The sequence below is a fragment of the Lygodium microphyllum genome, chromosome 15, assembly GCF_053477565.2.
Source record: "Lygodium microphyllum isolate KBCC chromosome 15, Lygodium_microphyllum_v1.1.10, whole genome shotgun sequence".
Lineage (NCBI taxonomy): Eukaryota > Viridiplantae > Streptophyta > Polypodiopsida > Schizaeales > Lygodiaceae > Lygodium > Lygodium microphyllum.
This window is the reverse complement of record NC_141149.1, coordinates 146975143-146992325: the sequence shown is the minus strand read 5'-3', so window position 1 is coordinate 146992325 and position 17183 is coordinate 146975143. Positions and strand designations below refer to the sequence as shown.

The 17183-nt window shown below is 45.0% G+C and overlaps 1 protein-coding gene across 8 annotated transcripts in view; it reads left to right on the top strand.

Annotated features, from left to right (window-relative positions):
* The window catches only part of LOC148025199 (uncharacterized), a 268949-nt gene that overhangs the window by 193199 nt on the left and 58567 nt on the right, over positions 1-17183 (top strand). For 7 of the 8 annotated variants that reach the window (XM_087695002.1, XM_087695000.1, XM_087695003.1 and 4 more), the window contains 2 exons: positions 3844-3995; positions 4340-4441. In XM_087695002.1, coding sequence (XP_087551128.1) covers positions 3844-3995; positions 4340-4441 — 254 coding nt within the window. The remainder of the gene's footprint in view (positions 1-3843; positions 3996-4339; positions 4442-17183) is intronic. The other variant, XM_087695001.1, reaches the window with a different exon arrangement.

Sequence of the window (17183 nt, the reverse complement as noted above, 5' to 3'; positions counted from 1 at the left end):
TTAAGAGTCAGAATTGTAGGCCAGTATGAGCAACTTGATATTGGCACACATAGGTCTGGAAGCACTGTCCTCTGTCCATTTGCAGTGGTTCCAGTGAGTGACAAAGAGGATAACTTTGTTTCCACCACACCCCACTCCTTTAGGAGAGAAACTTCTTACTTGTTGGAATGTCCAACAGCTTGCAACACTCCACTTTTGGATTTTGGAGAGCATCTTTCAAGATCTTTTGTATCAGCTTTGGAAGTGACTGTGGCAGAACCTTATTTGTCCCCAAGAAAAGAAAATTCTATTAATAACATCTTGGAGGAAATTCCCCCAGGTAAAATACGAAGTATGAGGAACTCTGTAAAGAGTAGCTAAGTACGTCATAAGTACAATGGTTGTGTGAACAACAAATGTAGTGGGCTATAATGTAAGACCATCTGAGGGGCAGTGTGGAAAAAGGTGCCTGAGTCCCAATCGGCTGGAAGCCTCTACCCTCATCCTCTCAAATTTTCCCTGCATTCTCTCCTACCTCCCATGGAGAGTGTGGATAAACTGTGTCCAAATCCTCGAAAGAGTCTCCACTATAGCATGGCTACACTTCATGGTCCAAATGTACTAGGATTTGATATTGGCAATCATCTCCAGAGTGGTGATCCTGCTCAGATGATGTCCACATCCTCATAACCACATGCCGGGCCTCTATCAGTGAACCAAGCTACAGGACCAAGGGCTCTCCTCCATACCTCCTGAGCTTTGGGGCAGATATCTTGCTAGGCCTAAAACTGTCATGTAGCTTCCTTCAAAAATCTGATAAGAGCTGGTCTGAGATGCCATGTCGGTGCCAATAGGATGTGGCTATTGGTTGTACTCAGATCCTGTCATGTGAATCCTCCTCTTTAGCCTAGGACTGTAGCCAAGGAAGGCTATGTTGCATGGCCTGTCAAGGAATGGATCCCTCCACATCCATTCTCCCAGATTCTACTGTAGTCTCTGGAGAAGCCTCTTCTGATAAGCTCAATATCTTCATCCATCTAAGGTGCCACTACTCTGATCCTCTGAACGGAGCATTGAGTGAACTCTGTCTGGACCAAGGCCTCTCGCTGGAGGCAACCATCCTCCTCAATCATAAAAATGAATGTCCTCTCATTGCCAGTTGTTATGACCACTAGAAGCATGTCTCCTCTGCAGAAGGGAACAAGCCAGGTCTGAGAAGTATTTGTATCCATCCACCAATCTTGTGGAACCCCCTCTGTGACAGACTCAACTATAGCTCTGGATCCCTTGAGAACCTGTAGTCTCTAGCTCTGAATCTCATGCAATAGCTCCTGAAATGCAAACCAGTCTGTCACTAAGCCAACTTGTATAGAGAACCGCCCCTAAGATAGGTAAGTCGAAAGTCCAAGAGTGTGGCCTGACTCTAATCTCAAATAGTGATTGAAGAGAAAAGGATACCTCCTCTTCTCTTCAGCTATAGCTAGTTGTAGCTGATGAAGGCCAATTGCTACAAATGTCCGACCCCAAAAGCATCATATATTCTTGTTGTATTTTGTGGTGATCACTTGTCTGTGTGTTTGGGAGTACTTGTGTGGATCGTAGACCAAAGCAATGGTTTGGGTTATCATAATACTCTTTCTTTTCATGCCATCCAAGCCTTTGCATATACTATCTATGGATCCATCGTGTCCCTACACCAGGGCTTCCACCAATGAACACTCATTATCAGACCCTCCAATGACAAGTGACTATCATGTGTTGTTTATCAGTAGAGCTGAATGCACACCATAGGAATGCCATAAAGGCTTTGCTGTAACTAAGAATGACTTGAAAGCCCACAACAAGTTGCCAAACCCAAATTGAAGAAGAGAGTCTGAGAGAAGAAGACAATTTCTGAATAAGCTACAGGGAATGTGGAATGTGCGTGGAGTGTTCTCATTTAAAGCACCACATCTATGACAAATAGGAAGGCCTATCTTAGGGTTTTCCACTCCATACAAAGTTGAGTACCTTCAGCATTAATCCTTCCCATCCATATGATGTGGGAGAGTGTTTTCTAGCTAGCGACCAATTTCATAGCAATTTTATAGCAAATGGGCACATAGGTATGGAATCTTGCAAATGTCCCAAAATCCAATCCTTTGCATGAGTAAGGGTATAACCAAAATCATTCATGCGAGGATCTGTGCCTAAGGCAAAAGCCTTTTATTCTAGGTTGGTTTTCCCTCAACAAATTCTGTACTAAGGCCAAATTCCCAGGCTGCTTCAGCAGAGGATCACAGTAGTGGCTTATTCCGATAGGACATGGTCCATTGACCCAAACCCACCTACTTGCTCAATGGAGGGATAGACATGGGGCTTTCCAGACCCATTCTTGGACAGATCTTGCAATGTAGCCTTCTTTGGCTACACCAAGAGGAGGATATAGATGAACACAAAGCAGAAACTAGTTGCTACTCAGCATTCGTACAAACAAGGTATCTCTATGGCTTTCTTGATTTACTTTTTTGGGAGATTGGATGATAGCTTCAGACTAAAGAAGAAATACATAGGAGCTTAGTAGTTGGCATGTGGCTTGGCTATAGTAGGCTCCTTGTAGCATGTGTGAGATGTGGAATACCATAGGAGATCCAAAGGCACTACCTATTGAATCACCCTAGGGCTTATGCGAAATGGAGGAGAGCCCTCTTTGCGGTCTTTCATGGTATAAGCTGAGACTATGATAGTGACATGGGGGGTAGTAGCTCAGGTCACGGAAACACACAGATATGAGGATGTTTAAGGGAGTCGCTCTTTTCTCATTGTTGGCTAGCACTTTAGCATGATTCTCATTCCAGACTTCTTAGAGGTAGAGTGGACTGAGGGACATTGCTACAGTGATTATTAGCATGATTTCTTGATTCATTTGGACCATGAGGTGCAGTCACACCATTTATTTCGATGACATTTTTACCATAGAGACTCTCAAGGATCTAGACAGCAGTTATCCTCATTCTGTGGGAGATGGGGGGGACTACAAGTGACTTTGAGTGTATGAGGAGGGGGCATAGTTTCATTTGCAAATGGGACTTTGGCAGATTCTTCCACTTTGATTCACATATGGTTTGGGATTAACCCGCTGGACTTGGTGTTCACTAGCCATTGTGTTTGTTTACTTAGTAGTCCTTTAGAGGGCTTATTTTGTACTTGTATTTTACTTTGGATTTTCTCAAGGTGTTATTAATAGAAATGACTTTAGTTTGGGAAAAAAAAAACTACAAAAATGGCATGCAATCTAGTCCATATAGAACTTGATATCAAATCTAGATGTTCAAACCAGAGTTTGGCTACAACACTTTATCCAGAACGTCAAGCGATTTCATTGCATGTGCCTACATAGATCAGAAGTTTTTCAACCTCTTTACAATTCTTGTCCTCCATGTCTTCCAGGCTAAGCTAACCTTCCACTACTGCAAGTTAAGGTGTCCATCTACATCTTTAGGGTTTTAAACATGGTCAACCATAACTTAAGGCTTAGACTTTGATCCACTTTTGTACCACCACATTTTTCAGTCTCCACCACCACATTGGCTAAAGCAAGTATCCTCCACCATAACATTTTTGCAAAAATCATTCAAATTAAACTTGTAGTGAAATTTTTGAAGTCTTATACATCATGCCTACCCACTAGCTAAGGTTGGATTTAATAGAGAATCCTTTAACCAGCTTTGTTGCCACAGCATCTCTAAGATTAGGGTTGGGTCTAGTAGAAAACTTGCAGACTCCAGATTTTGAGACAATTGCATTACGATAACCGTCAACATTCATTTGTCCAACCCATTGTTCCCAAACAGTATCTGATAAGATATTGTTTCTATGCTATAGGGTCAGAAGATTGCAAGGTGAGAGTTTGGAACTTAGATGGTCATCCAGGAGTTCCCAAATGGAGAAAAGGAATGCAATCTGCAAGCAGGGGGCCTGATATTCTTCGAGGTCACACTGGGAAAGTAACAGCACTTGCTATATGTAGGGATGAAGTAAGATTATTATTTGCCTTTCTCTCTCTTGTGGAGTAACTCTTTCAGTTTATACTGAAGAGATGATAACACTTTTCAGATGAATCTTGCATCTAATAACCAGGTCATAATGACATAAAATGTGAATCAGAGCTTTTGATACTTGTAGTAAACAATAAACAAAAATGGTTTTGTTCAACTACTTCAAGTAACTCTAATTTCCTTTCTTGTAATTGCAGATTTTGGTCTCAGGTTCTTATGATAAAATGTGAATCAGAGCTTTTGATACTTGTAGTAAACAATAAACAAAAATGGTTTTGTTCAACTACTTCAAGTAACTCTAATTTCCTTTCTTGTAATTGCAGATTTTGGTCTCAGGTTCTTATGATAAAAGTTTACGGTGGTGGGACCTAAACTTGTGTCTACCATTAGACATGATTGAGATGGCCCATGAGTTACCCATTCAAGTACTACATCAAAACAACACACTTGATTATCCCTGGTTTTTGTGAAGGATTTTGATCATCTTATTCACATCTATCGTTATATCCTGTTAATAGCTTGTGGAAATGTTTACATTTGAACTTGACAGAAGGAATCCATTTAAGTTTGAATAAGTACTTACAAACTTTGATTTCCTGAGAGGTATGAGCTATTGTGCTCATATGGAGATTGAAGCGCTATACTTTTTCAAATGGTGCTTAGAAGCACTAAGTGGTGATAAGCACTTCTAGGGCCTTCAAGGTCTATGAAGGATAAAGGAGTTTCTGTGAGAATCATAGTGGATGTTGTTGATGGATCTCGCTAGAGCACCATGCACTCTTGCTATCCTGTCCCATAAATAGGTGATATCTCTCTACCTCCCCTTTTGCCAAGTAGTCTCGTTTCATCCTCTGCACAAGGCGTTTGAAGAGCATCCTTGCTTGACGATGTGTCGGAGTGCCTAACTCCACTTCTCTCTATAAGCAAGCCTGAATATCTTTGCACTTGTCATCATGCCAGCTATTTTGGGGAGCAGTGGAGCATGTAGGTCTACATCAAGGCAAGGTATGTGGGAATACATACATGGCTGATCTATGTATACCCTTTGCTAGGTCCCTTGTACATTCCTCCAACGATTTGCTCAAGTCCAATGCATGTAAACTAGTCTACAAAGAACCACTATAGATGTGTGAGGTATCTTCTAAAAAGTAGTTATGGGACATTTAGAGAGGCATAGTGTTCCATGTTTCATGTCCACAAGAAATCACAAAAGTTAGAATAGCATGATCTGCTACTATGCCAATTGGTCTCTTAGATACCTTGAAGTTTTGGATGTCTAGTATCAATGCTAGTGAGCCTATTTAGTCCATAGTACTTGCTCCTCCTCTGTGATTCCAACATTTCAAAGTGTCAAAGTTTTGCCATTGTGGTAGGCCATTGAAGATGACTAGTCTATGTGCACTTTCTAAAGCCAATACATGTGTCCCTTAGGTGCTCACTTCTTTTTCCTAGGCTCTCTTCCAAAGGCCTACTTCATTTATGTCAATCTCCTTGAACATGGCATCATCATGCATGTGGAAGTCATTGTGTCTATCTCCAGTGCGTGCATTGAAATCCCTCACTAATAGCATGTCCCCAGTACTAGCATATCTCATAGTACACTCATAGAATACATCAAAGTGCGATCCATCTCATGTAGCAAAGGTCGAGTTTGTACGAGAAAAGTAATATATTGCAATGAATTTTTCCTATAGTCTTCCTGCGTGTATCCTAACCCATAAGTAGCTTGCATCATTGTCTCTCTTCTTTACCTCCACCCCCTTTAAGGTCTTCCCGATATAGTATAGCCACACCTTGTTGAGCTAAAATTTCATTACATCTTGATTAGCTCTTTAAACAAACCCAAAATAGCAAATTACCAAAAGTTTCATTAGACGAGGAGCAGTTCTAGAGAGTTTCTGTGTCCCACATGCAAAACCCTAATTTGGGATCCTTCCACTTCTGTAAATAGACAGCTGCCCCATTGTTGTCTTGCAAGTTTCAGTAATTAACCCTCTTCCACTAGCTGTCCAGCCCTCAGCGACTCCTGCTACATGGTCTATAGCTGTCACCCAAACTTCCACTACTGCCACTAATCAGCTTCCATCATCTACATCAGGTCATTTTTGTGTTTTCAGCACTTTTCTTCATCAGCCTCTACTCCAACTGGTGGTTGCTGCACTGGAGATCTGTCTCCGGTGGATGATACACATCGACACCTCCCTCAACCCACTCCAATGAGAGCTACCAATTGTTGGACAGCTCTACCCTTGAGCATCTTGTACATTCTTTCCTTCATTCACAGCATTAATTCATTCACTTCAGCGTTCTCTTTCTTCTCTATTTGTGTTTTGAGTTTTGAGTTTTGTGTTTTGCATTTTGTATTTAGGGTTTGATTTTTGCATGTCACTTTTTGAGACTTTGTGTTTCAGTCATGGCCATACATTCTATGTTTTCTTAGTGCAAACCCTAGAATATCTTCACACACCTCCAAAACCCCTAGTGCTTCTTAACTTTCTAGCTACTGGATGAAATGTACTTTCCCACCTGTATCCTTACACATTTGGTGTCATCATGCAATGACAGCTTCAATCCAAGTTCCATTGGTGTACAAATTGGCTTGCAATTTTGTAAGCCAAACCTCTCAAGAAGTTTACCAATGTATCTCAATTGTGACAATCCAATGCCTTTAGCATCATGAATGAACTCAATGCCCAAGTAATAGTGCAAAGGCCCCAAATTTGACATCTCAAAAGTTTGCTGCTAATTTTGTTTGAATGCTGAAATCTGATCAACATGTGTCCTAGTAAGCAAAAGATCATCAACATATAGACATATAACCAGCAAGGATCCCCCCTCTTTACATACGTAAAGGGTAGACTTTGACCAATTGTTCATGAACCCTTGGCCGAGTAAAAATGCATCAATCTTTGCATACCAAGCCTGAGTAGCTTGCTTCAAACCACATAAAGCCTTTTTCAGCTTGCAGACCAAGCGTTTGGATCCCTCAACTGCAAAACCAATGGGTTGTTGTACGTACACTTCTTCTTGAAGTTCCCCATGTAAAAATGCATTCTTTATATCAAGCTGATGTATAGTCCATCCATAATGGGCAACCAAAGCAACCATAGACCTAATGGTAGTCATGCTGGATGTAGGAGCAAATGTCTCTTCATAGTCAATGCCTTTCTTCTATGTGTAGCCCTTTGCCACAAGCCTAGCCTTATATTTGTCAATAGATCCATCTGCATTCCTTTTCAACTTATAGACCCACTTTGTACCAATAGCTTTCTTCCCAACAATCAAGGACACTCAATCCCATGTTTGATTCTTTATGATGGAATCAAACTCAGTTTGCATTGCTGCCATCCAATGCATACTATGTTGTGCATCCTCAAAACATTCAGGCTCCTCATCATCAAGTGTATCTGCTGCCATAACAAACTTCATGGTATGTGCAACATCATGTGAACGAGCTTGCCTTCTAGTGCAACCAGCAATAGGAGCATCCAAATGACTATCTTTCATAGTCTGCAAATACCATCTAGGCATCTGCCTAGCCTCCTAACTATGTACAAGCTCTTGCTGAATCTCAAATTCAGAACCTTGCTGAATGTTCAAATTAGCCATGGGGTGATTTCTGCATTACCCAAGGGAGCAACTGAACATTAAGTTCACTTGTTGAAACTCTAGTTGTATCACCGAAACAAATGGGCAGCAGCCCTTTAAATACGCCATTGACAACTTGATATGTGTCAAAACCAGCAAGGGATAATTCTGATTTCTTATCGAAAACCACATCCCTACTGACAAATATCTTTTTTGAGATAGGATACCCCACAAAAATGCATTTAGCAACCTTGTTATCCAACTTCTTCCTGAGTACCTTGGGAATGTGTGCATATTGCAAGACACCCAAAAGCATGAAAATGCCCAACAGATGATTTCCAGTTGTTCCAAGCCTCAAAAGGCATGACATTCTTTAATGCCTTGAAGGGGCACCTATTCAAGACATGGCAAGCACACATAATTGCTTCCATCCAAAAACTGTGTGGCAAGCTCTTTGCTTTGAACATACATCTGGCCATCTCCATGAGTGACCGATTCTTCCTCTCTGCAACCCCATTTTGCTATGGAGTATAAGCAGTAGTGTACTGATGAACAATGCCTTTCTGTTTCAAAAAAGAATTTAGTATAGAGAACATGTATTCGCCCCCTCGGTCCGAACGGAGAGTGTTTACCCTACAACCAAATTGATTTTCAGCAAGTGCTATAAAAGCCAAAAATGCATCATACACTTACGACTTTTTCGCCAAAGAGTAGACCCAGCAAAAATGAGTAATGTCATCAATGAAAGTGACAAAATAGTAATAGCCACCCAATGACTTTGTTTGCATAGGGCCACATACAACTGAGAGCACAATCTATAATCTAGCAATTTCTCTAAAAGCAACTGAGACGCTAGATAGACTAACTGATCGACTGAAAAAGCATCCAACTCATATAACCCATGACATAGAGTGCTAGTCAAAACCAAAGTTATGTGTTCCTTATCTGTGACCATACGTCTATCATCATCAAAGGTGACCTACAAAAACCACACTTTGCCAAAGAAGAAATAGATAACAAATTCTTTTTTATACCTGGCACAAACAAGGCATCCTACAAACGGAGAATACAGCCATCAATGGCTGTCAACACAATCTCCCCAATACCTCTAACAGGGTATGATGCATTGTTGGCACACTATACAGACTTGCCATCCGGGGCTGCAATAACAGAAGAAAACAAATCTCTCCGAGATGTGATGTGCTTGGAAGCACCACTGTCAAAAAACCATGTGCTCGCATCCTCAATAGAGCTAAATGCTCTATCAGCCCAAGAAAAGTCATAATTGCATGTGTAAAAACAATAGTCCCTGTCTACAACAAAGGATGCAAACTCAGTGGCAGTAGAAGATGCATCAGAAACAGACATCCCTAACTCCTTGGCTATGCACTCTCTACATTCAATGATGTAGTGTCCTAGCTTCTTGCAATAGTGGCACTTGCCCTTCTTGGATTGCGTACCCCCTTGTTTCTTGCTGCCCTATGAAGTATCTGAAGTCCGAGAGCTCTGCAGAGCATCTTTGGCTTGGCTGCCCTTGCCCTTTTGCCTTGCTATAAAAACCTACTCAGAGGCTATGACATCCAAACCACTATTCCTCTAAGAGCAAACTAATCAATTGAAGGAACCATGATGAGATTCAAGGCTGTATGAAAGGCCAAGTACGAGGGCGACAATGAATTCAAGGTAGTAGATATCAACTGCACATCTGAGTGGTAATACTCATCTACATTCATAAGCTATTCATGCAAGTCGTGAATTTTATTTAGATGATGCTGCATAGAATCACCCTCGTCCATCTTCACAATCTCAAGCTCTTTCTTCAAGAAAGAGATACGTGTCTTTTTCTTTCCAGCAAACATCTGCTCTAAGGTTAGCCATGCTTCTCGTAAAGAAGCTGCAGACTGAATGTGAGGAATGATGGACTGCTGAACTATCAATGCAATTAGCAACGCAACCTGTGCATCCCGTGTATCCCATGCCTTTGTGTTGCTGATCTTTGGGGAAGTGGCTGAGCTAGAGCAGGCTGAACAGGCTGAGTTGCCCGTTGTCCACATCCTCTTGGAGGAGTAGTAGCACAAGCCACAACTCCGGGCCTAACTTCCTCACCGTTGACATAATCCCAAAGATTATTTGCAATCAGCACATTCTTCATCATAAAGGACCAAAGGGAATAGTTCTTGCCATCCAACCTATTCTCCTTGGATACATATAAAAAATACATCACCTCCTCGATTTGCCATGATAAATGTCACTGATTAGAGAGCAAAAGAGCAATATCTCAAGCTGGAACAACCTGGAAATCTCAGAATACCCAGAAATTACAGCAAGTACTTTGCTGTAATTAGCAAATTTAATCACACACTGTCAAAACTGTTTGAAATGCACGCTGTCCAAGGTGCAATAAATGCTCAGCAGCACTAAAAGTGCAAAAGCCCCAAAATTTATTGTTCCAAAATGCACGAAATCAGTCTATTTTAGATTGTCACAGATGTACATTTGCCAATCTCTAAGCTGACTGCAAAAGCCCCAAATGTCTAACCCAAAATTCACAAAAATCTCTGCAATAATAGTGTCCCAGACATGTGTTGGAACAGAGATTCCCTATCAAGGCAAAATCCCCTTCTAGAGAATAAAATTTGAATAAAAATTGATAAATTTTGCCTTTTGTTACCTCTGATATGGACTGAGCAGACACATGGCAGGCAGTGGACCTGTGGCAGGCAGACCTGGCCTCTAGTAGCAGAGTTGATGGAGCAGGTTGCATGCATAGGTGGCGGAATAGGCAGGGTGACAGGCACCTGACAGGTCTTGCAGGTCGCGCACGCAACGGACAGGCACAGTGAAACTCATGGTGGCATCTGGTTCAGGTGGCGGCCACTCACTGCAGACTGGCGGTGCCTAGGGTGCAAGAAGCAAAGGTGAAAGAGGCAAGGGGCGTTGCAGGCAAAGGCGACGCCTACTCAAGCGGCGGTCATAGCGAACTAGGCACTTCTGTAGCAAGCGCACTGCCTGTGGGGCGGCAATGCAGGCGTTGAGGAGTCTTGGCGGTATTGGCGGTCCTTGTGGTGCTGGCTAGGAGGGCAGTGGAGACTCGTGGAAGAGCTAGAAGAAGCTGGAGATGTGAGCTGGTGGCTCAGCTGGTGGTGGCCAGAAGTTGAGCTGAGCTGAGTGCTGCTCTGATACCAAATGTGAGTTGAGAGAATGCACAAGGATCGAAGCTTGAGCATAAGGTGCAAGTACAAAGAACAACCCTTAAACCTTAGGGTTGTAAGAGGGTGTTCACACCCAAAGAGTATAAGACGATAAGTGCCCAAACTGTGTAACATATACATATAAAGTAAAAGAAATAAATCTGGGGAAAAAACCTCTATTTTATGGAGAGTAAAAGTGTCCCAATGTACTGAAGATCACCGACACTCCCCTGTGAGCGTAGGCGTGAGTCAAACCCAACAATCCTATGATGGTAGAGACTCAATCCCCAAATAGGAGCTCCATATAAGAGTGTTGGTGTAAGCAATGTGTCAAAGAGCCCAAGATTCATTTGAGGTTCTTGGAACTACATATGCATGCATTGGTTCTCCATGGCTTCTAATGCTGCACAACCTCGGATTATTTTATCCTCAAATCCTCTCCTCATAGTGAATCTTGGCCCTACAAAAGTAATTCCTAATTAGACGTATTTTTGGATTTACTCCACTCTCTCCCCACCATATGTAAAATGAGGCACTGACCATCTATTCTATTGGTGTGGTGGTATTAAATGCCATAGCCTTAGTCTTCCCAAGGTTCATTGTGAGATCTCTCTCTTGGCAAAAGACATGTAGTGTATCTAAGTGGTGCTACAATCCCTCTAGGGTGTCTAAGATAAGCATCATATCATTTGACTACATATAGTAGTACAAGTATCAATGCTCTCCCAAGGCTAGGCCTATCTCCTCCCAATCTATCAACATTTTGATATCTCTTCAATGTATAGCCCGAAGAGAGTGGATGAAAGGGACAATGTTGCTTTAGTCTAATAGTACTAACAATCTCCTCTGACATCCCTCTAGGAGCTCAAACCTTACACCAAATGCTAGGACACCTCAACAAGGACCCCCAACTACTATAGTCGTCGTATGAGTCTAGCTTGTGGCACCCTCTCCTAAACCTTGTCTATCCACATGCCTGATGTTGGTGCATCTCTGCCAATTTTCTCACCTCATGCTCAAGTACAAATCCATAAAGCTTTACAAGCTCATGGCCAACCATAATGTGTGTGTGTGTGTGTGTGTGTGTGTGTGTGAGAGAGAGAGAGAGAGAGAGATGCATGGTAGTTCTAACTACATGACACAAAACTTGGGTCTACAAAGACCAGATCTTTCTTGCCATTGGACAGAAGAGAATCGATGACAACAGGTCTCATAACAAGAAGTATAGAAGAAGCAAGAACCATTGAAAATATTGTAACTTGAGAGTGCAAAAGCAAGTGGGAGACCACCCACCAACATTCTCCAAACAAATACTTTATATGGTGTCGGCAGGGTAAGTGTCAAGCCTAAACCATGGGGGTTCAAACAATATGATTTACAGATGAGAGAGAAAAAAAACTGTAGGCAAAAGAAGTAAGCAAGAGAGGAATCACCCTTTATCCTATATTACTTGTAAAAAACCTTTGCTTCAATTTCTATATAACTTTGCTCTCACTTTCAAACTTACAACCCTGTGACCAAGACAAAGGCTCAGCCAAATAACACTTCTAAGACAATAGCTCAAACCCAAACACTTCAGTCCGAAAGTTTTATTGAATGCAATATATCAATCTCTCCATAGACAATGCCAGTAGGACCTTAAAATAGGTCCAATATAACCCTTTTACACACTTGAATCAAAACATCCCAAAGAACTATGTATTCCTTCAGCAAAAGATTCAAAACCCTTCTAATTTCAGCATAAAATCTCTACACTCTTTCATCTACAGCAATAGAAAAAGAAAGATCCAAATCTGTCCACAAAAACCCCTTTTCAAGTACTCAACATGCAAGAGGTAGCACCCAAATCAAGGCAAGATTCTCTGCAAACTCTCAGCACGTCAGCCCTGCAAATCTCTATATAACAATAGCATAACAATCCCAAATCTCACTCAGATCTGTAGCAAACATGCATTCACAAGCATCTGCAAGTCTTCTCCTATCTACACCTTGCTTTCTCTCTGATCTTCCTGGACTTTCAGCATGACAAAAAACTTTTCATTCCTGCCACTTTGCCCTACCCTGTAGGTGCGTATATGCAGCCCATAAATTGCATTGGAAAAAGTGGGGCTGCTCCAGGTCTCCCCCTTTCAGGAGAGGATTGATAAGGCCTGCCGATAGAGTCCCTGGCATCTGTCCTAAAGTGAAGATCTCCTGGAAGGCCACCAGTAGGGGGTCCTTCACCACTTCCCAGAAGGTAGTGAAGAAAGCCTTAGAGAGGCCATCCTCTCCCAGCCATTTCTGCCCGTCCTGTGTATGATCCTACTGGAAGAGTCGACTATAGTAATCAGTAGCAATCTCCATCACCTCGTCTAGGCTAGAACGGGTCCTCCCATACTGATCTCAGAGGCTGCGTATTTGATCTCCAGATGTGCGAGGCTGGTGCACCTGAAAAAACTCCCTGCACATCGTGTCTCCCTTCTGCGCCTAGAAAGCTGCTGAGGTATGGAAAGAGAACTCAGAGCGCCTGTCCTCTAGGCCAGCAATGGCAGCTCCCATACGCATCTCCTGTGCGTGGAGAGTGGGATCCCCTGGTGCCACCTGTAATAATCTCTGGGTGGCTGCAAGGTCCTGCCGGAGTGCTCTCTCCTCCTCCCAGCTCTCCTGCTGGCCTGTATGGCTGCCTCTTGGCAAATCCTGCTCGACTCAGCTAGGACCCCTGCAACCTCCTCTGCGATCTGGCCCATCCTGCCCCACTCTCTGGCCCAAATCTGCTCTATCTATCTCGTCACCTCCTCCCTCCTGTAGATGAGTCTGAGATCCAACAAGATCGTGAGTCTAGGGCAAATGCTGGGGGATCTAGTGTCAGGAGAACCGGGCAATGATCGGACAACGTGGTGCCCGCCAACAGCCCAATTTGGCCTTGCCGGAGTGCTCTCTCCTCCTCCCAACTCTCCTGCTGGCCTGTATGGCTGCCTCTTGGCAAATCCTGCTCGACTCAGCTAGGGCCCCTGCAACCTCCTCTACGATCTGGCCCCTCCTGCCCCACTCTCTCGTCCAAATCTGCTCTATCTGTCTCGTCACCTCCTCCCTCCTGTAGATGAGTCCGGGATCCAACAAGATCGTGAGTCTAGGGCAAATGCTGGGGATCTAGTGTCAGGAGAACCGGGCAATGATCGGACAACGTGGTGCCTGCCAACAGCCCAATTTGGCCTCCCCGAGAGCCACCCCACTCTCCCACATAACACCTCCCATGCCTCCTGCTCCTCCCCGACCATGCCCTGGTAGTTTCTCCCTCTGCCCTGCTGGTCCTCCAAAGCCTCCAGGTTGTTGAAGTCTCCTCCAACAATCAAGGAGTCCACCTCTGGAAGTCCTTCCGCAATCTCCACCCAGAACTTGCTACGTGCCCTAACCTCTGTAGGGGCATAGATATTAAGGACTCCAAGGTACGAGTCCCCAATATCCAATCTGATCCATAGCACCCTCCCTGCCATTATCGTCCCGTGGTCTCGAGCACAAGCGGTAAGGCTCGGACCAATAAAGGTGCATATGCCTCCACTCCTACCGTGGGCACCTATGGCATGCTCCCAGCAAGTGTGCGAGCTGCATGGGAGTACCTTCCCTACCCGTTGGGCCTGGGTGGGGGTGAGCTTGTGCTCCTGTAGAAGTAAGATGTCGATCCGTCTGGCAAGGGCAGGCTGCAACTCCTGCCGAACAATCAATTTCCTGGAACCACGTGCTCCACTGTAGTGGAGGCTATTCACATTCCATGATGCAAGATGTAAGCTCATGGAAAAACCTATGATTGCGCGAACAGGCATCTATTCGGTGTGAAGGCTGTTGATGACGAGGAGAAGCTATGAGGCATGCAGGTACGCTTTGCCGGCAGTTTGAACGGCGAGCTCCATTTCTCCATGGTGGCCCTCGGCCGGACCAACGGGGTGATAGATGTTCCACATGGTACTATCAATGCATCTATCAACCATGCTAAGAGTCGAGCCTCTGTGCAATGGTAGAAACGGGTCGTCTATGCTAGGGGCCACTCAATCACATCCCTCGGAGCTCTCCACTCTGGAGGGGCTCGAAAGATGATACTCAGGTAAGGAACCTCGACACCAGCCCACTGCTGTGCAAACAGTACTAGTCCTCCCATCCACTGGGAGATGTGGTCTGCCACCCGACTTTTCAACTTTTCCTCTATCTGTGTCGTCGTCCACTCCCTGAGTGAGAGGACTGAAGAAAGAAGACGTAGTTTGGTCCATCCGGTGGTGCTAGTAGATGGACCTTGCCCCTCCTTGACTTACGAACCACGAAGATCCCCACCTCTAGAGGTAGTGGGAAATCTCCGCGCTTCTCAACTCTCAAGTAGGACCATGGGCCACTACGGAAGAACTCGTGTGGCAATAGGTGTGCCTGTCTCGGGAAGGTGTGACGGGCGGAAGGGGTGGATGAGCGAGTGGCTGTCTGGGAGGGGGAGGACTATTGGTGCGAAGAGGATGTAGGCGTGTGTGGCTCATCACCTCTTGTGGGAGGCAGGGGGATGGGACTGGGGGGGGGATCGCCTGAAACAAGTGCGGATCAGGGGAGGTGCTCGGTACGGGAGGTAGTGGGGGGTAGGATGATCGAGGGATGGTGGGGTGGACGGAAGTACATGGCGGGTGTAGGGGGGGAGGGGCTGGTGGTCCCGGGAGTGGAGAGCTGTGGGGACTCAGGAGAGATAGTCTGTGGCGCGGGTGGTGGATGTGGGGGGTTGTGGTCCTGCCGGGTGGGGGGAGCAGGAGGGGGCTATAGAGTGCTCTACCGAGGGGGCGTTGCACTCCCACCTACTCCCTGTTGCCGAGAGTGGATCTGAGACGCAGGCTACCCCCCTGCCGTCTTCCTCTCTGTCGTCTCTGGATCCATGTGAAGCCATGAGCGTCCACCTGTGGGCCTGTCGGCGAAGCCACCTTGGCTCCGAAACGCGTGCAACTTGTTGCCTGATGCCCAAAGTCGTGACAGCGCAGGCACTGCCCTGGCTGCCCCGTCACAATGACTTGCTGCCTAAAGGAGTGCCCACCCGCCTCAATCTCTAGAAACTGTGGGATATTCTTGATCTCTTTCACTGCCACCCGTACCTTTGGGACTCCTGCAGCTGTCACTGCATCCGCAAAGGACGCGGGAAGGATAGTGCCGAAAAGCCTTCCAAAGTCTTCCACCAACTGGCGATACTCAACCGCCAGGCCGGGGAAAAGAAGAGTGACCGGGAGCCGAAGAAACCTGTTGTGGAGTGCAAATGCCTCCACAGTGAAGCCCCTATACCAAGGGACCATGTGTATGACCCCCTTCGTGGACGCATATGGTGAGCTGGCGAGTAACTCGCGAGCTGCGTCTGCCGAGCTGAGCCGGACCATGAAGATCCCTTGACCCAATAGGACCGCCTCCTCGATCTGCGCTATCCCGAAGCTGGGCCTTGGCTGGGGAATGTCCTACCTGACCATAAATCGTCGTTTCCATTAGCTCCAGCTCCTTAGCTCGGACGGCTAAGAGCTATTTCTCAAAGAGGCCAAGGCAGGGTGACGGGTAGAGCAGGTCGCGGCCACAGACAGGGCGGGGCGACGGCCAGGGCGGGGGCGACGGGTAGGGCAGGGCGGGGCGTCGGATAGGACAGACGGGCTGAGCGGAAGACTGGCAGGGGCGACGGGCAGGCAAGGCGAGGGCTCACGCAGGGAAGGAGGGGGCGCCAATGCAGGCGGCGATCGTGAGGGAAGCGGGGGTAGCAGGCAACGCGACGGCTCGAGCTGGATGGCTGAAATTTCGGCCTCATCATCATCTACTATCAAACTCTCTTCGTCTTCATACTTGGCTTTGGATAACATGTCTGCCACTAGACTCTCTTTTCCTATTATGTGTCGAAACTCTGGATCCATTGATTTTATGAATGCAATCCATCTCAATGTAGCTATGTTTGGAGTCAAACAACTGGTAATCATTCCTAATAGAGACAAGCAATCTGTCTCCACTATCACTTGCGCTCCAATGTAATATTCTTTATCACACACTTTAGGGCTGTCACAACTCCCCACAACTCTCTCTTTATCTATGGGTATCTTCATTGTCTCTCATTCAATACCTTCGCGTCAAACTACATACATGTTACCCTCATCATCATCTTGTCCAATCGCCCACCAACTGATGCCAATCCAACTAGTATCAACAATAATGATAATAGATTTTACATATGTATAATCTGCTTTCCTTAGAGTAGGCATAGTCCTTAATAGCTTCTTCAGTTTTCTCATGGCCTTCCTATGTTTCCTATCCCAATAGAACTTCTAACCCTTTCTCAATAACAACCAGTATAGATCACTGCAATATGACCAAAAATAGGGTATCCAAATCAAGTAAAACACACAAGCACCTAAAAACCTTC